Source organism: Notolabrus celidotus, unplaced genomic scaffold (assembly GCF_009762535.1).
Source record: "Notolabrus celidotus isolate fNotCel1 unplaced genomic scaffold, fNotCel1.pri scaffold_252_arrow_ctg1, whole genome shotgun sequence".
Taxonomy (NCBI): Eukaryota; Metazoa; Chordata; class Actinopteri; order Labriformes; family Labridae; genus Notolabrus; species Notolabrus celidotus.
In genome coordinates this window covers 21122-42968 of record NW_023260096.1, presented here as the reverse complement: position 1 = coordinate 42968, position 21847 = coordinate 21122, and the positions used below count along the sequence as shown (strand labels likewise).

The 21847-nt window shown below is 39.3% G+C and overlaps 1 protein-coding gene and 1 long non-coding RNA gene across 2 annotated transcripts; one reads left to right on the top strand and one right to left on the bottom strand.

Annotated features, from left to right (window-relative positions):
• The first annotated feature begins 2 nt into the window (after positions 1-2).
• Positions 3-20633, top strand: vstm4b (V-set and transmembrane domain containing 4b). Its single transcript, XM_034678888.1, has 8 exons — positions 3-86; positions 3095-3502; positions 14788-14841; positions 15070-15177; positions 15401-15434; positions 15541-15665; positions 16879-16943; positions 17629-20633. The coding sequence occupies exons 1-8, from the start codon at positions 35-37 to the stop codon at positions 17752-17754; spliced, it is 972 nt and encodes a 323-aa protein (XP_034534779.1). The 5' UTR covers positions 3-34; the 3' UTR covers positions 17755-20633.
• Positions 535-19037, bottom strand: LOC117809315. Its single transcript, XR_004630448.1, has 3 exons — positions 18948-19037; positions 17599-17748; positions 535-793 (listed from the first exon to the last, which is right to left on the bottom strand). It is a non-coding gene; the product is annotated as an uncharacterized LOC117809315 (long non-coding RNA).
• Positions 20634-21847: the final 1214 nt, after the last annotated feature.

The following is a 21847-nucleotide window of genomic DNA, read 5'->3' as shown; positions in this document are numbered from 1 at the left end:
AACTGGGAGTTTATGGAGGCTGCAGCAGTGGAAAATGAAGATCTCCTCTGTGGCCTTCGCTCTTCTGACTCGAGCACTGCTTGAAGGTAGGAAAAGTGTACTTTACTTCACGGTGAAGTGGATGTGTGCTGACAAATTGTTTCCAACTGTATTGTCTGTCAGACTTTGTAGAAAGCATCTGAGGATGAGAGATGTTGGGGTGATATGTGAAGGAGTGTTGGCTAAATTGTTTTGATACACCGTCCAGTTTTTGCTCAAATAAAATAAGCTCTAGTGAAGATTGCAGGGTGTTGTCAAGAAAATCCAAAGTTTTATCAAAGTTGTATGTGCTTGCAGAGATGACAGGGAAATCTGGCGTGCAAATTGATGGTTTTCCTGTGGCTGTTGTGAATCAGAGTTTGCACATTTGCTTTCACATACATTTGAGATGATTTCTGTCATCCTCTGTCAGAATGTCAGAAGTTTGAGAGCTCAGAATAAACATACGACACAAAACTACACTTTTAGCCTCTCAATTATATTTTATTTGGTTCTGTCACCCAAACTCAATGAAAGACGAAACGGTGTAAGTGGCTGTGATTTAATCGTGTGGTCAAGCTTCAGAGGCTTTTGAAATGTGTGGCAGAAAAAAAGCTTGCATGTCATGAAAAGTGTGGATTACAAAATTGCTCAATGTTAAAAATCACAGATGTGTCAAGCAGCAGAAAAATAGAGAAGTTGGTTCCTCAATATTCATCTGTCATCACGTCAAGAAAACAGCACTGTCATCATTGCAGGGAGGCTTACTGTTGGGCTGCAACATAAACAAAATGTGTTGAGATTTCAGATATGACATTTAGTTTTCACTCTATATGCTAATTGTTATTATTTCAACTGCTGTGGGTTTAAAGGAATCAGTCAAGTCAGCTACTTAGGCAGGTATATGTGTTAACCTTGATCTTGGAAGTTGACTATAAATGACTTTAAATAACTGAGAACCTATTCTTTCTATGGGACATTTTAGAGGAAAGTTTTTTTTTCATTCTTGTCAAGTTTTAACTGTGATACATTTCCAAACTGTATAAACAAAAAGGTGGAAAACAACCATATTTGAAATTGGTTCATCTCTGAAGTCGTCCGATCTACAGTATGTTGGCTAAAGAGTTCAATAAAGTTAGAGTTAAACAAACACTCTTAACCCTGAAAAAAGTCAAGTGTGAACTGACTGTTTATCATACAGCAATGATAACAGGGAAGAATAGAGAGGAGATGTCAGAGAGATGAAATGCACGGTCGATGTACGGCCGATGGAAGGCAATTCCAGAAGTGCTGTTTGTGCAGGAAATACGGTGCCATCGATCAAACCAATCACAGGGCTTGCAGTCTGCATGTAGCTTCGGCGCATAGTTACATTTCGGAAGAGGTACACGTTGGTAATGGGGCTACACAGAGGCCTACGCATGTAGGCTACATTGATGATCATACGCAGAAGTATAAACCAGGCTTTACTATGAACATATTTTATGTCCAATTTGGTTCTCTGTATCACTTCTTAATAGCTCCTTGTGCTGGCACTAGATACATTAATGCTGCACTTTACCTTTCTGGGGCATTTTCTGTTCTTCAGTTCATTAAATATCATGATGTGTCATTATTACATGATTGTCTTGTAATATATCAATTATATTGTGATATTATAATAACTGAGGGTGATGTACCTAGTATCATATACTGTACTGCACCATAAAGTATTACTTCATGAGCCTTAGATCATTAAAAGTGTGTGATTCAAGCATAGTTATGAAAGTTCAAAGTTTCAAAGTTGCTGCCTAAGACGGCTATTTTCATCTTTCAAACTCAGTGACTTACAATGAAAGATTAAAAAATCAGCAAGGCTTTAAAATACCTTATATTCATTCAGATCAAGCAAACCAGATTTAAGGTTTTATCAATTCAACCTTAAGAAAACACATTGAACTTGTATGTTCATACCTTCTTAAAGCCTGGTTTATACTTCTGCCTCAACTCTACGCTGTAGCCTACATCATTGGTCCGTGCAGCCCTGTGATTGGTCTGTCGGGTAGCATTGTATTTGTGGAATCGCCATACATCAGATGTACATTATATCTCCTCCGTCTACTTTCTTTTCTTCTTTGCAACAATTGTAGTGTGATCAACATTCATCAGCTCCAACTTCAATATAATACATACAGAAAGTATGCTCAGTGGCCATACTTTCCTGTGCACAAACCAGCAGAGAAATGTAGAAACTAGCATAGAAATTGCACTGCTGACTCGAGATTTGGCAAAGTATTATAGAGCGACGCAGACACTCCAACAAAGAAGTATGTAGGGCTCACAGTGGCTTCGGTCACTATGGACAGCATTGATGAAGCAATGTGTCACATGAAAAACTTGACACGACTCCCTTACTTCTTAAGAATGTGTCTACAAAGAAAATGTGATTTACAGCTCAGAAGACTTAGTCTTAGGTGACTTAACTTTCCTCAGTGAACTTTGTGAGTTTAACCTTAAAACAGCTAAATGGGAGTCCAAAAAAAGTTGCCCAAATTACACAGTATGGTCCCCCACAATTTTACCATGCAGCTTCGGCTGCATGTGTCACATGAAGAGCTGACTGTATAACTTCCTTACGTCTTCAGAATTTGAATACGTAGTCCAATGGTGATTAAACATTTCTTTAACCTTTATAAATAATTAAATAGTATTGGTAAAATTGTTAACATTTCGCACTTGTGCACTTTCGCACAGTGCAGCCAACCATCTGTGTGGCATGGACCAAACAATGGAAAGACAGAGAAACAGCTGTGTATGTTTAAAGGGACTCCTTAACTCTGTGAAAAATCAAAGGGGTTCAGAAGCTAACACGCAGTCAAAACAAGAGGGGAGCATGTCTCCAGAGCCACATGTGTTTTATTAAGACAGAACCGGCATTTCTCTGACTTCTTCTTGGCTCATATGATTGTATTTAGTGAGAAGTTGAATACACTCAGGAATAGAATAGAGATCATCAGTAAATCCAACATCCAGACATCTAGATATTTGAAACTGATCCAAACACTGATACTTCATTAACTTTTTCTTTCTTTTTCAGATTTGTGTTTTGCCATCAACGTCACCATCACCCCTTCCCCCTTCACTGTGGCCCAGGAGGGTCAAAACATCACTCTCTCCTGTGTTGTGTCTCAGAGGCGCCGAAACGCTGCCCTACCTGTGGTGAAATGGACTTTCCTACCTGCAGGCACAGACCGGCCGGAGGACGAACTCCTCATCGCCCGTGTAAACATGAGGAAGGCCCGTTTTTATGGCAACTACACAAAGAGTTTCTCATGGCCCAAAATGAAACTGACAGTGGTGAAGCAGGGAAAAATCTTTGACCTGCTTATCTTGAATGTGTCTGAGGGGGATCGGGGGCTTTACATGTGCCGGGTGCAGGAGTTTAAAAAGCATCAGGACCGCTGGAAGGCTGCTTCAAACTGCACGGCTGCTACTGAGCTCAGAGGTAAGGTTCAGACTAAATGCTTCTTGTTATCATGTCTATTTCTCAGCGATAAAAAGGATGCAGAACCAGCACAACCCAGTGACTTGCTCCCAGTTTCTCACAGAATGACATCACTGCTTTTAATGGCGCAGGGCGGAGACTTCATAGCTATTTCTGCAGCCACAACAGAAGCAGTGACAAATGCCGTTTTGATAATAGTAATACCACAAAGAGTTTTTGCAGAGTTTGCAGGTTTCTCTGCAGAAGTCTACCATGACCTCTTTGGCCCGCAGCAGAGAAATGGGACTGAAGGAACTTCTCCCAGCCGAGAACACACATAACAGTTTGAGGCTTGGTTGCACATTTCTCAACAAGAGTTTGAACGCTTGTTGCTCTTTCTCTTTATTGATTTAGAACTCTAAATGTAAATGTATCTGAAGGAGAGAGTATGAAGTAGATGGTCCACCTTATATGCATATGGAAAATAGAAAATGTAAGAATTGATAGCCTCAGAGTCTTAGAGAGAACCTCCATGTTAGCTCAAATTTTGATAAGGTTAAAATAGTAGCATTTCCCTAGCCACAACTGGGTGATGTAATTCATCTTGCTGATGGTGCGGTGAAGCGGATTGAAGCACTGTCCTGCTTTTAATTTGAGAAGGGGAAACATCATTGGTTGGAAAAAAAAAAGTCTGGAGATAAAAGGATCCACCACGGCAATAAGTTGTGGCTTTGAGTGAGTAGATGATCTTGGACAAAGAGCAGACAGAGTGTGAGGTTTCAATACCACCGCTGGCACAGGGCATGTTCACACAACGGTATGGATGACAAATCCACTGGTACCAGACACTGCCCAGAAATCCCTTCAGTTTCTTCAAACCACAAGCACACTTTGAGAGCTTCATTTTTCCACCCAGCTTTTCCTTTGTGTCAGACTTTTGTATACCGTTGGGATTTTGTTTGTTGTTTTCAAATTTGGGTTCTGGTACACTAAATATTATTCTCGGCCTGCCCTAAGTTACTGTATATGCGTTTAACAAGCTCCCTATACTTACAAAATATCTGTTTACAATGTCAATTTACAACTCAATTCTACAACTGCTTTGTAAAACTATGGTTTCTTTACCACTGACATGAGTTAACAAGAGCTTCTCATTTATGGGTCAGTAAGCTAGGTGGATTGACAATCGTGGCTAGCAAATTGCTCCCTGAGGTAGATTGAAGGTTTTCTCTTGCTAACATTTGTTTTTTTCCAACTGACTTTATGTTTACAAATAAGGTTTTTTTCTTCAAGAGTTTCTGGCTCTGTGTATATCATGCTTAAAAGGTGATATGAAGCTTTTATAATTTGAACTAATGTAGCAAAATGGCTAGCTGTTGATCTGTTGATAATGACGATGCTGAGCTACATATTGCATTTCAGAGCTAGTTAGTCGGATGGCAACAAGGCTAAACTTTGAGGAGTACATCATACAACTGTTAGCACTGATTTAATTTTTTTTCTTATCAGCCATCCTCACATCAGGGAGTCATGGGTGGCTATAGTTGGTCCTCTCCCTTAAAGGGAGAGGTTGGATACACGCTGAGTGTAAGCAAGTCAATCACAAAGCTAACACATGTACATTCATGCTTAAATTCACACCCAAGGCAATTTAAATCAAAAGTCAACCTACGAGCATGTTTGATTATGGGAGGAGGCAAGAGCACCTGGAAAAAACCCACGCAGAGAGGACTTCAAGGCTCTACAGACAAATGCCCCACCTGAGCTGTGGGTTTGAATCCAAATCCTCCCTGCTGTGAGACAATAGTCACACCGTTATTATAATTTTAAAACAGCTTTCAGAAAAGCTGTAAGATTAAGGACTGTTGAGTTTTATTAGAGAAGATTATATGCGAACAAAGATTGAGATTGGGGAAGTGAAATTTTCCAAAAATCAAGTAAATCATAAAAAACAAGTGTAGCCTTGACAATGTGAACATCCAGGACAGATATCACAGTGCAAATAAGATGCATGATGGATTCTCCTTATGTCTGGCCTTTCTTTCTTCTTTTTTTTTTTTTTGACAAAAGCTGTAACTCCACACCTCTTTATAATAAGACAGTGATTGCCTGTACTTGGTTGGTTTATACTTGATTACAAATATTTGCAGCTTGAATCTTAAACACATTCAGCTCTTCGTTTTTAGTTTGCGAGCACCCCAAACTCTTTGAACTTAAAATGTGTCTTTCCATAGAAAATGTCTTTATCATACTGATAAAGTTCACATTTGTGTTGAAGGTGATTTGCATCCATCCAAGTTCTCATTCGTATTCTTCTTTATACAGAAAAAAAGCAGAAAAACACCAAACTTTCATCCTCAGAAACAGATGCAATGAAAGGTTAAGTCTATTATTTTTTTATTTAAGGTGTGGAGGGGTTACAGAGGCATTCATATAACATTGCTTGCCCTGATGGAGGTTAATCCTATGAATACGTGCATCACAAGAATTTCTTCATGCAACAACCTCAACACAATTCATACCGTCAGAGCTCAACAACACAAGACGTTGCTCACCACATTTTCCATGGAAGCGTTCCTACAGGCTGTGACTTTCAGGGTGTCCACAGCCAAGTCTGGGCCTGAGCAGACACGCAGTCCCTACTGGGAGCTGTTGACATTGGCCCTGACAAGGAGTTTCCCTCCCAGAAGTAGAACAGACAGAGTCCGCTGAGGCTCAGCAGAAATGGAACAAGAGATATTTGTTCTGAGGAAGGTGAAGTTCTAATGTTTGTCTGCAGTGACAGCCGAGTGGATAGCTGGCTCGTGTCTGGCTCCCATCCTTTCGTGGTCAAGGATGTGGAGAGCTATTTCAATCCAAGGAAGCACCAGTCCATTGTGGTTTCAGAGATATTAATATAAAGTACTACGGTGGCATTTTGGATGGAAACTGCATTTATGACATGCATGGCTCTACTAGCCCTCAATAAAGCTGGGACATTTACTTTTCATTGCACTACAATAGTGATTGGAAGCCCAGCAGTTTGGATGTTTTGCCTTTTTTGCTTCTTTCACATTTGAGACTATATTTCCCCTGTTTGAACACATCTTTTATACATTGCAAGTCTAAACTGATACCAGTAGTCACATGGCCAAACTTACACAACAGACTTAACGAAACCCAACAATCTAAAAACATGTTGGGGAAAACAAAACCTGCTTGGGTAAAAGAAGAGATCCAATCCTCCAACCTGAGTTCTAATAGCACTGAGGTGTGTTGCAGGCAGAGGGAGGAGGAAGACCAGAGAGACAGGGGAAGCAGTTAAGGCTGATTTATACTTCTGCGTTGAATCAACGGCGTACCCTACGCCGGGGGTCCGCGTAGCTCCCGTACCTACGCCGAGGCCTACGCACGTAGCTGACGTGCACCTCCTCCAAAATGTAACTCCCCGTAGAGCCGACGCGGACCGCAAGCTCTGTGATTGGTCCCCTCGGCGGCTTTGTCTTTCCCGCATTTACAACACTTCCGGGATCCCAGACATCGGCCACACATCGGCCGTGTATTTCATCTCCTCCTCTCTATTCTTCATGTAATCATGTCTGTATGATAAACAGCAACATGTATCAGCTGTAGATAACATGCTCTGAAACTCTGTGGAAAAGTAAACAGAGATCGTAGCGGGACCGGAAGCAGGCGGCCGGCTATCAGAGAGACCGCACTGCCCTCAGGCGTTTCGGCGTAGAATTGCTGCGTGACCAAGCGGCAAACTCCGGTCTCAAACGATGAAGCCAATGCAGAAGTGATATAAACTGCAATACATCGAAAATCCGCTTGAGGCTGGCTGCAGAAACACCGGAAACCACATAGATATGAATGGGAAAAAGACGATCTTTGCAGCATTAATAAACATGTTTACAGCCTGGTTCAAAAAACGGCTTGGCCCTACAACGCTAATCTCTCCAATGGCACACACTGTACGGGGGGTGAATTTTTTTCTAACATGACGGTTAGGAAGATATTAAGATTATGAGTTTTGCCCAAATAAGGACATGACTGACGTGACTCCCGGTCGGGAACACACAGCCATTGGCTAAGAGACTCACACTACATCACACTCTGCCTAGTTGAGTTCCGCATTACCAATATGGCTGCTGCCGTCGATTTGCTTCAAAACAGCTCTCAGGAACAGATGGGTGACGTCACGGATACTCCGTCCATATTTTTTACAGTCTATGTGCGTGACACAGACACACCGACGCACAAGTATGTGGGGCTCATGTCCGCGTCAGCCCCTGCTGCGTAGGGGAGACGCAGAAGTATAAATCAGCCTTAAAGGCTTAGAGTGACCCGAGCTGCATGTGACAGCAGGATAAAACTGTGCCATGCAAAGATGAAGCCACATATAAACAAGATCTAGAAACACTGGCGACCTCCCTGCGCCTCAGCCCATAAATAATGGACTGAGGTGAAGATGAAAACTGTGGTGTGACAAATCAGAATTTGACATTATTTTTGTAAATAATGGGCACTACATTATCAACTTTAAAGAGGAGAGGGACCGCCAGTCTTATTAATTAACAGTGCACAGATCAAAAACCAACATCTGTAATGGTATGAGCAGAATGATCAATGGCATGGGTAGCTTACACATCTGGGAAGGCACCGTTAATGCTGAAGAATTCAGGTTTTGGAACATTATATGTTGCCATCAAGACGATGCCCTTTTAAGGAAGACCATACATATTTCAACAAGACAATGCTAAACCACACTCTGCACATATTATAACAGCATGGCTCAGTAGTAGAAGAGTGCAGGTGCTAAACTGGCCTGCCTGCAGTCCCAACACTGAAAACATTTGGTGCATCATTAATTGACTCAAAGCTGTTGAGCTGCTGAAATCCTCTATCAGACAAGAATGGGACAACAATTCACTTTTAAAACTGATCTCCTTGGTCTCCAAACGTCTACAGTGTTGCTAACATAATTGTGATGCTACAAAATGGTGAACATGCCCCTGGCGCTAACTGTTTTTGAAACAGGCTGCTAGAATGAACTTTAAAATGAGCATATAATTTCTATAATTTGGTAACATTTTTTAGTTTTAACCTTTTTTTATGTTTTCTTAACACTGATTTTGATTCAATATATTTGAATGAAATGCAAACCATCAACTTTTGTTATATCTACATTTTACACAGCATCTCACATTTTGAAATCTGGGTTACACATCCTTTATACTACCTATTCAAATGGCTGTTTACCTCAACTGTATAAAAATAATCCTTGAATGACTTAGATAGTGAAATTATGTCAGGAGCATAAAATCCAGATGTAAGTATAGGAGATTAGGTAAGTAAGATGAGACTCTTGTGAGAGACAGACATGGAGGTCAAAATTAAAGCAGTAATGCACAGGATATTTAAACTTTCAATAACTTATATCAAACACCAATAGTGCTTCATACTACATTCCCCATAATGCAACCAGATGCCCACATCACTGAAACTTCTAGTCCTGTTTGGCCACACACATACTCCTCCTAAAGCTTCAAACTTCAGCCAAACAAAACTGAATGATGGTTGAACTATTAATTCTCTCAATATTTAAATTATAAGGTGTGATTTCAAACAATTTGAACAACACTGTCCAGTATGTAAACATTTGTATGTTTTTGTATTTGTAATGGACAGGCCAAAGTTCCCCCATGTCTTTGAAAACTTTACTGGTTGTGCCTAGTGGACCAACAGGCAGGGTAATTATTCCCAGTATTCACTGCCCTGTTGACAGCTTTGATAAACATCAGCTTCACATCTGAGAGGTGAAACCCCCTGTGGAACTGTTGCTCCTGGTCCCCACTCCAGATGAGAACCAGCAGATGACTGAGACTTTATGTGAATAAACGTGTGTGTTTCTGACGTTGCACTGGTGGAATTCCTGTGGTCGGATAACATTAGGGGACCAGGTGTTTCCACAATCTGCCCAACACACAGAGCTCCCATTACCTACTACTGCTATAACAAACACAGCCAGAGAGGTCAGAAGGTTTGGTAGAGAAACTGAGGGAAGAGCACGGTGTGGACAGAGCACCAGCTTGGCATAAACAAACTGAGCTTTAAGGTATTTCTATAATGTGGGCAACTGCGAGTTAACAAGGGTGTTTCAGAGAGAAACATGTGACACGGATGTGGTATGGGTTTAAGAATAGAAAGAGAACAGATCGCTGGGTATTTTTCTGGCAGCTTCATATGGAATTGTGAAAATAAGAAAAATCACTATTCTGGGGTCACACACTTCTCTGGGTTGCTTTTGAACAAAGACTGAAATAAGGATAAGAAAGTGTAAATCCAGGCCATGTTTGAGGCTATAATAGGGACACAGGATGCCAGTGTACAGAGACATGCTAATTACTGCTGCAAATGACAACAGGAAGTGAAAGGATGATTCAAAACTTTGTCAAGGCGTTCAATGATGCTCTGTACTTACATTTGTCTGCAGTCTTTTATGATACAGTTAATTAATACAGTGACTAGTTCAGATGACGGTGAAGATACAGAAGGTCATTATACACCCTATTCTCTGTCTTTGTATTGATGTTTACAGCGTTGGGTTTGTTGGAGCACAAAAAAGTGCCACAAATCTGAAATACAGTCAGCAAATGAATGCAACTCTGTGGCTCAGATGAACAAAAAGTAGTTTGTTTGAATGTTTCCGCTGCAGTGAGACTATTCTTCAGTCATTCAGGCCCTGCTGTCAAAAGAAGACATTTTTTAGAGGAGGATAAAAGCTAGTTTTATGGCACACAGAACACCAGATTTATCCAGTTTCTGATCATTCCAACATGCACAGCTGCTGCACTGACAGAGCTACACAGAACTTCAGGCAAACACACCACATAAATGTCAGATATGTTATCAAGATTTACACTGTGAATAAATTAATGTGAAGGAAGGGCGGGTCTCTAAATTAAATCATCTGCCATTTTAAACAAGTGAGAGAGTCTCTTATAAATTATATTAACGTGAATTAAATGATTAGTTTAATGTTAATTACCCCTCAGAAGACTGATAACAATACCAATGCCATCGATACAGTCTATTCTGAGGGACTATTTAATTTAGCTTAATAAATAAACATTACTTAATGAATAAAATCATTGTTAAATCACTACTTAGTGTCTTGTTTGATGTTTGTATCTTTAATTGGTAGTCAGGTAATAAACAGGAAAATGTATAGTGACTTGGTGATTATGTGAAATAAAGTACCAACACTGTGGACACTGTGCCGGAGTCTTGTGCCATTATCCAAGTATGTTATAGAAACTTTACTCCAAGAGTTAACTCATTCAGTTTCCCTTTTAATATCTTCAAGTATCTGATTTGTTAAGAAAAAACTTTCCCTACACTAAGGAGCTTTTCAGGTTGGTTTGTATTTAAACTCAAAAGAAACTTCATCATGCTAACGTTCAGTCTTGCTAGCTTAGTTTGATAGCAACAAAGTCAACAAGCCTAAAAGTTTTATGCTGTTGCTCAGACTTTATTGAGTTTTCTTACATTTTTTTCCCCAATTACTAACTTACATTTGATGCCAACTACTTGAACAGCAGACAGAGCTAGGCTATATGACAAAGTAGAAGGTAGAGCTATTTTACAGAATTAGCCCTGCTAGCCTTTGTGTCTTTTGTGCTCATTAAAACCTCATCATATCCTCTCGGTGTTACTTTGATCGGTGGAATGTATTGGGAGTCATAAAAGCAACAGCATCAAGTTTACTCAAGTCTTCAACTTAGATTAAGCACCATGCTTTGATTTAACACAGTCCCAAACCATTTAACCTGCTCATATTTACAAGATAAATATCGGACATTAAAATATGTGTAATCCACTGCCAAATACCTTTCCATCTATCTTTCCTGCAAAGTGATTAAGGCCAGCAGAATGTAGGTCACATATGGTCGGGGAAGGGTTAGTGGTTTCACAGATGGGGGCCGAATCCAAAGGTGTGTTCGCAGCAGAGCACAGTCTGAGGACTCTCTAGATGAAAAGCCTTTCTCCTAGAGATTTACAAGCTAAGGTTAAACTCACTTTAACTACAGAATTAACAGCAGGTTTGGGCAAAGGGCTAACATCATTGCCTGGCACATTTCATTTTCTAAACCTGATAGGTAAGAGCAGCCTCTGTGGATTGATGACACGTGTGCTGTTGCTATTTTAACATTAAAGTTGACATATCATGCAAAATCGACTTTTTAATGGTTCTATACCTGAAATATATCCCTGGCATGTCTACAAACCCCCCGAGAATGAACTGCAGGCTTTGCAGAAAACATACCATTTAATTCATGCTTAATCTGTTCCATACAGGTTTATGGCACTGGCTGTAAATCGACTTGATTTGTTTTTCTTTGTTGACAGTTGTGCTTTGGGAGTGTTTTTTTTTCAGTGTGCATCCAATTATATTTTTGTTAATTACCCCCTTACCAGCTTAAAATGCAGTCACCTGTGGAAGGTGTGTGTCTTGCAAGTTTTAGTGCTCTCTTGTTTAAATGTTGCCACAAGAATCTGTAAAGGAGCTGATTTTATATTGTAATGCCTTGACCAGTGATAAGAAGAAGTTTGTGATTTCAAATTGGCTGATATTGTAGATATAGTTTGTGTAGACTTCTTAGTTTTTACTGTGCTCAGTGCACAGAGCATTGTCTAAAGTATTTATGCATGCAGTGAAGATCCATGTTATTGCAGAAGAGTCGACATAATAACTCTAATTGTGCAGATATGTTTTGAAATAATCAGAAAACATTTTAAGAGAAAGTTTGTCACACAGTCAGTCAGCGAGATGGACAGACAGTCTGCCTCTGGGAAAGTCTCAAGCCGGCATGGCCAGCCTGCCTGTCGTCAGCTGCTAGTGGTTTGGGGTATTTCAAGACGCCTTGGTGGGTGTCACTTCACAAGCTTCCTACCACCAGCTCAGCAAGAGAACAGCAGTGTTAAGACTACTGTGGTCAGATGGGGTGGAGAAATGATTGAGTGTGTGGGACGAGATTTCAGGTTAAGTACGGGAAACTTATTTTCTCAGCCATTTAGGACACGAGCAGCACAGAGCTGGGATTCTCATCATCCAGATTAAGTCTGCATGGACTAGATTTTGACTCCATGTTTGTGCTCTGATTGTACATTTTAAGATGAGTTACAAATACAAGAGCAAGTCTATTTGCTCATTTTCATGTGTATGCTGGATTCACAGGTATTCTTACTTTGTTTGCTGCAACTCTGGCTCGCATATGTTCTGTACCATGACAACTGGGTTATCAAATATTATTTGTATAACCGGGAAGAGCATATTAAAGACTTATTGTAGGTTTATAACCTTATCCAAGCCAGCTATGACAATTTCAATCCACTAGAGAATAACTTTCCAGTCAAATTGTAGAGCTAACATTGATGAGTTATTCAGAAAAAATATTGTGCAGCTTTTGTGCCCCCTAAACCTGTGCATGAGCAATGCTTTCTGATTCCCGAAGCATGCACACAGGGTTAAATGCACTACAAACTGCACTGCAGAGCAAATACATCTCTGTGCACCATTGTTGTTATTTGCATTTATTTAAATTATCCATTATGCATAATTCAGGATACATTAGGCCTCTTTCCATGCAAATAGACATCATTGCATAAGAACAATACTCCACTAACACTGGAGCTAACTGCCACACGCACTTAGGTTCAATTTTTTACTGTCTGCTGAGAGTTGATAGTAACTCCACCACAATATTCATAACAATGTCAAGCTAAACATTTGCAATGATCGGGACAACATCAGTCTGTTAATATTTGTCATAAGCAGAGTTAATCTAAACAAGCTGCTCCTCTAGCCGCTAGCTCACTCAGGTAGTAACCCTGGACAAGAAATTTGTGTCATCTGTCATGATATGACTTCAAAATAAAGTCTATTCAGCTCATCATCATCTGCAAACAGAGTATGTTGAGTACTGAGTATGAGAGCTCACAGCACAGCTCTGCATGACAGAAAGTGTTGATGCTGACAGCTCATCTCCACAATCAGATGCAAAACAGGAGCAAATTTGAAAAAAGCCTTGTTGTGCATGAATGTCATTTGAATTGTCAGTGTCATAAGCTTTGTGATTGGGACCTTGGGACTGAGCAAATAGTGGGAGCAATTGATGTGCAATACGTTGTGCTATGTCTGCAATCCATTCTTGCTGAATTCCCTCCTTTGAATGTAAAAAATAAATAAGAAGAGTTAGTTAGTGTGGACGCTCTCAGTTCAGTTTAAGTTTATATAATGAAAAACATGTCGCTGTACTACATTGTATAAATGCACTAACTAAAATGAATGCTTCAACCTGCTGTTGCAAACAATATGTGTGACAAAGTACCAAACATATCAAGCTACTGTGTTTGACATGTACTTTAAGTGTCCAATTTGTATGGATTCTTTTACAACATCATACATCAAAATGGTTGTTTGGATATGATTTTTATGCCAACCTTTATTGATGTTGTAGAAAATTCTGAATGTAATGCATCAGTAACTATCTTGTTAACAAAACTGTCCGAATGGCTTTCATTGGTAAAGTCATCCAGTCAATGTAGCCCTATGATATATAGAAAAGTTATGACTGGCTGACTGGAAGCCTGTTTGAAAAGTATAGGCTACCAGATCACATGAAAAATATGCATGGATGTTCCTAGACTACTATGTACAGTGCAATCCAGTGAACAGCTGAACTGCTGTATCAGCAACCAACTGAGCTACAAAAGTGAGGCGTCCTGTCTTACTGCCACAACTGTTTCTAGAATCTCATTCCTCATGATGACTCTTGACAAAGGAGCTCTGTTGAATTCATTTTCCTTGCTGTCAGGGAAAGTACTTTTGAATTTGAAAGCATGTAGCTTACTTGTAATGTATCTGAGTTTCTGTCACTATAACTCACAGACACAGAAAGAAAACTGTCAGACTGAGCTTCGGTTGTCTCGTTTTACATCAGAAGTTGTGTTATGGTATAAAGAAAGGTTAATGTACAGGTCACAGCTGGATATGTGTTGAAAGTTCAAGATGATGCATAACTCTAACCCAACAGCTGCATTAGTGTTTTGGTAAAGGTTAAGGTTGAGCCCTCTGAGCAGGGATTCAGAAACAGGATCAGGCAGGGAGGAGGCTAACCTCAGCTAGTTGTCTTCCTACAATTAGCTTTATTTAAACTTTAGCTAGCATGTAATCACGCGGCAAGAAAGCCACAATGATGACTCCGAACTTTACAAACTTATCTTCCCTCTCTCTTTCTGTTTTTTTCTCTTTCTTCATGTAGTGCATGTCCTACCATCCACCAAAGCCAAAGAAAGCTTGTGGAGCTTGTTTGAAGGTAAGTCTGTCTATTTTTAGAATGCTAGAGTGTGTTAGTTTTTGTGGTAGATTGTGAATGAATCCTCCTCGGAGGGCAAAAATAGCCTAACCCAAAGGATAAAGCACAGTGCCTGGAATAGTAAAACATGTTCTTCTTTTTTCCTTTAAATTTGTATTCAGTGAAGCCTCAGGCACGAGGTTGATGTACTGTTTGATCAAAGTGTGTGTACATATGTTTGTGTTTCAGATGTGTACCTGTGTGCAGTGCTGATCTGCTCAGTGGGTCTGCTGTGTATGTGCATGTTCACTGTGACAGTAACCTGCCAGTACATACAGAGGAAGCAGAGGTTAAAAGGTTAGCAGCAATGTCAAGATGACTTTCCACTGACCTTTGACCTTTACTAATCTGATACTTTTGTCCGCATTTTTGCTGTCATCTTCATCTGTAATTGAATCCATCCTCTGTAAAACTAGACACAGCTTCCCATCCTCTGTAAAACTAGACACAGTTTGCACTTAACTAAAATATAACTTTTTTTATTGTAATATTGCTGTTTTGTTTCTCTTTGTCTGTGTAGATAATTACAACTTGGTCAAAAGCCCTCAGAACAGGTAAGATTTCAGTATGGCACAGTCTCATTAAAAAAAAAAAAAAAGCCAGCACACATAAACGTTATTTTCAGTGCACTGAACTTCTGATAATTTGGTTTGAATCCAGCTCAGGAGAGACAGTTACCAGTTTAGTCAATGTATCTCCTGCCCTGCCAAAGAAGGAAAGGAGGTACAGGAAGAAGCGGAGCAGAGACTACCAAGAGGAGATACCACCAGAGATACCAGCAAAAGGTAAACAAGAATTCTCACCTTTAGCTCTGTTAAAACTTTACTTTACATATTTAGGATTTTGATTTGTGTTAACTGAGTACTTAAAGAGGCACACAACTCATCAGTTACTGGTTTTCCTTATTGGGTTTCTGCTTGGCTTTAAAACATACACTAGTATTGTAGGTCAAGATCCAGCACTTTATCATGTAACCTTGTTGCACACATTTATTCCCAACTTATTGTTAGAGGGGGACTGGCTGTATTGCCATCTCATTGTTTTCATTGTGTATGGCTGCTTTGTTCAACCATTATAGAGTATTTATACAATACAAATAGCACCATTAGCATGTTTTAATCAGTGATAATAGCAGTTATTTCAGAAGGTTATGTTCTTGAATAATCTGACAATTACAAGGCAGCTAAACGAGACACCAGAAGCTGCAGAAGCAGAGTGGCAGGTTCTGGCACAACTTTATCTACTTCCAAGGTGCATGGAGAGGGAAAGGAAGTCTAAAAGGGTCAAAACTCCACCAACACTTGTAGTATAGATAACAACGTTCTTCTTAGACCAACATGTTTTGGCCTGTGGCCTTCATCAGGGTCACCAGGAACTGCAGAATCAGTTGACTATGAAACATTGCCATTGCTTGAAAAGGAGTGGACTACTGGGTTAGGTGATAGCTTTGCATGATGTAACACCTTTTACATTATACATTTTTCTTTAATCCATTGTTATTAATAAAGAGTTACGGACTGCTGAAGCTTTAAATAGTGGACATTATTGACAAGAGACCAATTTGCTAAAAGACACGCTGCCTACCTCCGCTGCCTTACTTGTGATGGATTTCTGAGGTTTTTTATAATACTGGTTCCCCATGTGATTTATTTATTTTAAACAGTATATCATTGTTTTCTTTGTATGGATAATTTTCATGTGGTGAGGGAGAAATGTAGAAAAGTGGGGCCACCAGCTTGGATTTTGTCACTAAGTATCCGAGAGGGCTTTGTTCAGGAAAGCAGAAGGGTGCAATATACAATGAATGGGAGAGATTTTTTTAACTGTGCCATGCTACGTTCAGTAGGTCTACACCACATGCCACAGAGGTTAATTGTTCTTCTATATTATTCAAATCCCCTCTTCACTGGCCAGTACTTTGAAATAGGGAGCATACATGAAGGATTGTAGTTAATGATCACTGCATAATCATTAACATTTCTTCTTCTGTTCCTGCAGCTCCCATTGGAGACAAAACACGGAAACCTAAACTTTTAAAACCACAGCCGAGGAAAGTAGTGTTGGTGAGTACCAGGCATGCCTTTTTGCAAGCTCTTTCATGAAATCATTATTGTTGCCAAGTAAGAAGGAATCTATTTTTTCATAATTTCCGACAGTTCTTACCCAAATGTACATTCGTCTGCATGTACCAACATCACACAGAGAGAACCCTTTCAATGGCACATATGCATTGCTCCAACTTGCCATAAACCTAACCTACCACCAAGGCACTTATGCAGCCAGACCACTTTTTTTATATCGTGAGGAATGGCTGTGAGTAAAAGTACCAGAAAACTCATAAAATGTGCCACATAACCCAGATTTTATTTTGTAATTGTCACTGGAATTAAGTGGCTTTGACGCACCTTGGTATAGTAACGGCACACAGTCCTGCCAAAGACTCCTTTAAGGTGAACTCTACCAAACCAATGCTTTAAAGCAGAGGGAAACTGGGACGAAGGAAATAAGGAAAATCATACTCTTTTGAAAAGTATATTTTTCTGTACTTAGCAGACACTTCAAAATGTAAAGGATTCAGTTTTTAACTCAGTCGAAAATATGTTTTAATTGTACTCACTGTTAAAAAAAAATAGGTTAGGCTTATGCGGCAGAAATCCTTTTTAACCACTGGTACCACTTCCCTTCTTCTTCCTCCCCCCATCATTATTTTTCCTCTACCTTTGTCTTCCTCCATCTTCCCGTCCTCAGCCGAAGATAGTGGAGGAGAATCTGACATATGCAGAGCTCGATCTGGTGAGGCCCATCCCAGAAGCCAAGGCATCATGTAGCGGCACTGTGTATGCTCAGATACTCTTCGAGGAGCAGCAGCTGTGAAGCAGAAACACACACACAGACACATTCACACCACTACTTACTGTGCCTTGTGTAAAAAGCAATGTCTATTTATATTCTGTATTATTTTGTACTCAAACATTTGTGAAGAGCAAAACGTGTATTATATTACACGTATGACACAATTGTACATATGATTTTATATGTTTTTATATTACTTATTTTAATGAGACCAAGGTGCAAATGAGATGTTTTGTATACTGGAGTATTTTCTTTTGAAATCATGTTGGAATCCTGTGTAGTTCACACTTAGAACACAATGGAGGGCCATGGTGTTGATTTTCACTAAATTTGTCCCTGATGGCAATTGAGATTTGGGATTCATAATCTCAGATTATTCTTTGACTTCCTCTCTGATCCCAAACCGGTTTTATTTCTTATTTTTAAACCTATATCGACAGGTGAAAGTTCTGTGGTGCTTAATAGTTGTACAAAAGGCAAGTAGAGAGTATAAAGAACATTTATGATAGTGGTATTGATTTTCTCTTTCCCCAAAAATATCAAACTTTGCTTTCAATTTATAAAAACATGTGATTCCAGATAATAACGTTTTGATAAAGTGAAGATAAGAAGGCTTTATTTTTTAGAACAAAATACATATAATGTGATATTTAGTTGCTTTGAGATCTTTGAGACAAGTGAACTGTGGAAAATCCCTTTCAGAGTAAATCTACGAAGGCCAGGCAAACTAGATTAAGGACTTCCGTATATGGGTGTGAATTATTGCATTTTTCAACGTCGATTGAGATCTGGGTTGTTCTGCCTGACAACATCTGTGCCCATTCTGTTGTTATGTGACTCTTCATAATGACCACAACTCCACAGAGTTGATATTAAAGTAGCGATTAGCCCCTCAACCTTCCCCCAAAGGCAAGTATGTGAGACCTTTCATCTGGTGCCAACATCAACTTAACAGGCTGTTAGCACCACACACACATGCACATAAACATACACTCAAGGGTGGAGTTACATCTAAGCTAAACAACCTCCTAAAGTCAAACATGTAAAGGCGCATTCTAAAAATCCAAAAGACTGCAAACTGTTGTCACAGCTGATCTACAAATGGGGACAAACTAAGATCTGTGCTACTTTTTGACTCCACTAAAACCATAGTTTCAATTTTTATGTGTTTTTGTCTTGTCAGATAAGATAAGCTCAGCTATAATTCCACATACCTTTGAAAAAGATCTCCTTCCTTTTTTCATTTTCCATGAATCTGAGTGTGAAAGTGCTTAGGCTTCATTTTTCCATTCAATGATTCCCTGGATTCAGGCATGGAAAAGCAAAGGAGGGTTTTTTAAACAGTGAACTTGAAACCCAGACAAAAAGGCACCGGATTCCCCCTCCCCTCCCCACACTTCCAATATCTCATGTGGACTTATCCATGAGGTTGGAGCAGCCCTGGAAGAAGTATCCAGACATTTTACTTAAATACCTATACAACACTAAACCTAAACAACAGTGTAAGTAAACTCATAATTCGGCAATTTCAGCGTAAACTGAGTGGTGTTGAAAATCCTTATTCTGCAAGAAAATCAATCCTGTGAGCATTTATTTTTCTATATCAATTGTAGTATTTTTATTTCTTTTACGTATGCATCAGTTCATGAAAAGCACGTCATTCTCTGTTTTGATGTGATGTGGTATAAAGTCAGTCTCCCTCTCGTCCTCAGCTGATTACTGGGTTAAGTAAAAAGGAAATTAAAGCCCTTATTCAGAAACCACTGCTTCTTTTATTGGACAATTATCAACAACTAATTAAATAGTATTACCTGCAAACAACCCGTAGGCGTCCAAGTCATCTTTATCTGTAACCTTACTCCTGACCTTTTTCAAATGTTAAAAAGTTGTATTGAAGAAAAAAAAAAAACTAAATTAAAGATGAACAGTATACCTAGTTTTTTTTTTTTAGCATCCCACATGTCTGCCATTCAAAATGTAAGTATCGTTTTCCAAGGCTCACCGGATGAAGTGTTGCCTCAAATGTTAGCGAAAATAGCTTCCAACCCGCTAACTGGAGAAAGTGTGGACTAAATTGAGTAAAACAATGTCATTCCTTTGAAAACCATTTAACAATTAACTAATAATTGGTAGCCATATTTGCTTTGGAGTTATGTAAGGACTTTAAAGAAAAACTATATAGCAACTACAGTTAGCTTGCTAGCAACTAATGAAATGTACTGGATTAGTAAGTTGATTGTAATGAAAAATGTATCTTCCATTTAGATACTGATTTTATAACTCATGTCTCTTTAAAATTGTCAAACTCCATCACTCCTTTCACACTCTCTGCACCCGTGGCTCTATTTTACATTTCGGTTTTATTGACCTCTGTTTGTCAGCGTTCCAATGTTCCATTGTTGTTCTCTGCATGTTTCAGTTGCACAGTGTGTATTATGTATGTATGAAAAGCCTGACAGTGACCTTTCAGTGGCAGGCAGAAGTGTATTTAAAATGCCCTCAAACTGTGAAATGTAAAGTTTTTTCCAGACCGCATTGTCCTTAATGGGAGTCTGCTAACTAGAACCATGTGTTTGAATTGTGCCTGGCCGCTCTCTGCAACCCTCTTTTCCCTCTCCCTCTCTCTCTCTCTCTCTCTCTCTCTCTCTCTCTCTCTCTCTCTCTCTCTCTCTCTCTCTCTCTCTCTCTCTCTCTCTCTCACTCTCTCACTCTCTCACTCTCTCACTCTCTCACTCTCTCACTCTCTCTCTCTCTCTCTCTCTCTCTCTCTCTCTCTCTCTCTCTCTCTCTCTCTCTCTGCCCACCTCTGACCTCTGCATTCAGCAACATTCCAGCATTTGTTGTTCATTTGGTTGTTTTGTACAGTGTGTATCAGTAATTGAAATAAATATAAAACTGGATGTGAGTCGTTTTATTTCATGCTGCACTAAGATGTTGCTGGTCAGACCACGATGCTGATCTCTCAGTCCAAAGGTTTGATCAGAAATGAAACATCACCACAACAGAAGGATAGGCCTGCATAACATTTATGAAGGAAGTCATGGCCCTCATAGGATGAACCCCTTCTAGGTAATCAGTTGAATTGTCACATTCTGTGGAATAACCGAGTAGCAGCGGGATGGCGTCTTCATTTTATGTTTGTTTGTCTTCTTTTTTTTACCCTGTTAATGGTTCAGATTGATTCTGGAAACTTAAATCTCCTGTGAGGAGTTTTTAACTGTTTACGAAACAGACTGAATCCAATATTGATCTCTCTACTAGGAAAGCAAACAAACCACTTGTAGGGGTTAGACGTCAGATCAAGAGATAGTGCTTATTCAGCCTTTCTTCACATGTTCCAAGACTAAGATTGTTGATTAGTGAGACATTCGACCATTGAAACACAGGAGGATGAGGTTTCTTCGTACATTCATGCAAGACAAAGTCAGCAAAGACTGTTTTTTTCCACAGGGGGCGCCAAAATCAACACGAGCTGAAAGATCCTTACAGGAGCTTTAAGTGTTTTTCTTTACTTTTTTCTGTTATATATATATTTTTTTGCACAATCATTTGTCAAATGTATCATGCCAAAACTAATAGTCATTTATGACTGATTGTGGTGAATATAATATCTGCTAATAATAGCATTCTCATATTGCAATGTTTCATGCTGATTAAACTTAATTGCCACTATTTTCCAACAAGGTTTTAAAATGGGCATGTTAGATGCGGAATATTTAACAATACGAAAAATCATTATTTAATGTTGAGATTTCAAAATTTAAATGTGTGATATTGTTTGCTAAATACACATAATCTGTTTCATAGTTCTTCAAAAATAGGATTTGTCATAAAGCTGATTCAACTGATTTAGAATGAGTTTTCAGTGGTAGCCTCGCTCTCACTGTCAAAGAAAGCTTATATACTATGCTTGTTTTTTAAAGTCTTATGGCTTGGCCACAGTATGCATCATGGCCCCATTAACTTCATGACAGACATGTGGTCCCAGTTCAACCTTTAGAAAAATATTTTGATTCTTCTGATGGATTGGATTAAAGAACATTTGCTCTCGCAGCTCTGAACTCTAAGAAAAAGTCAGAACAATACTTTTCTCCAAGCTTTCACATGCTGTCAA

What these genes read in the sequence shown, in the direction of transcription:
- vstm4b (XM_034678888.1), top strand. Translation starts at nt 35, where the DNA reads ATGAAGATCTCCTCTGTGGCCTTCGCTCTTCTGACTCGAGCACTGCTT. An exon ending in GACTCGAGCACTGCTTGAAG is followed by an intron (nt 87 to 3,094) that starts GTAGGAAAAGTG and finishes TTTCTTTTTCAG; the next exon opens with ATTTGTGTTTTGCCATCAAC. An exon ending in GTCAAAAGCCCTCAGAACAG is followed by an intron (nt 15,435 to 15,540) that starts GTAAGATTTCAG and finishes GTTTGAATCCAG; the next exon opens with CTCAGGAGAGACAGTTACCA.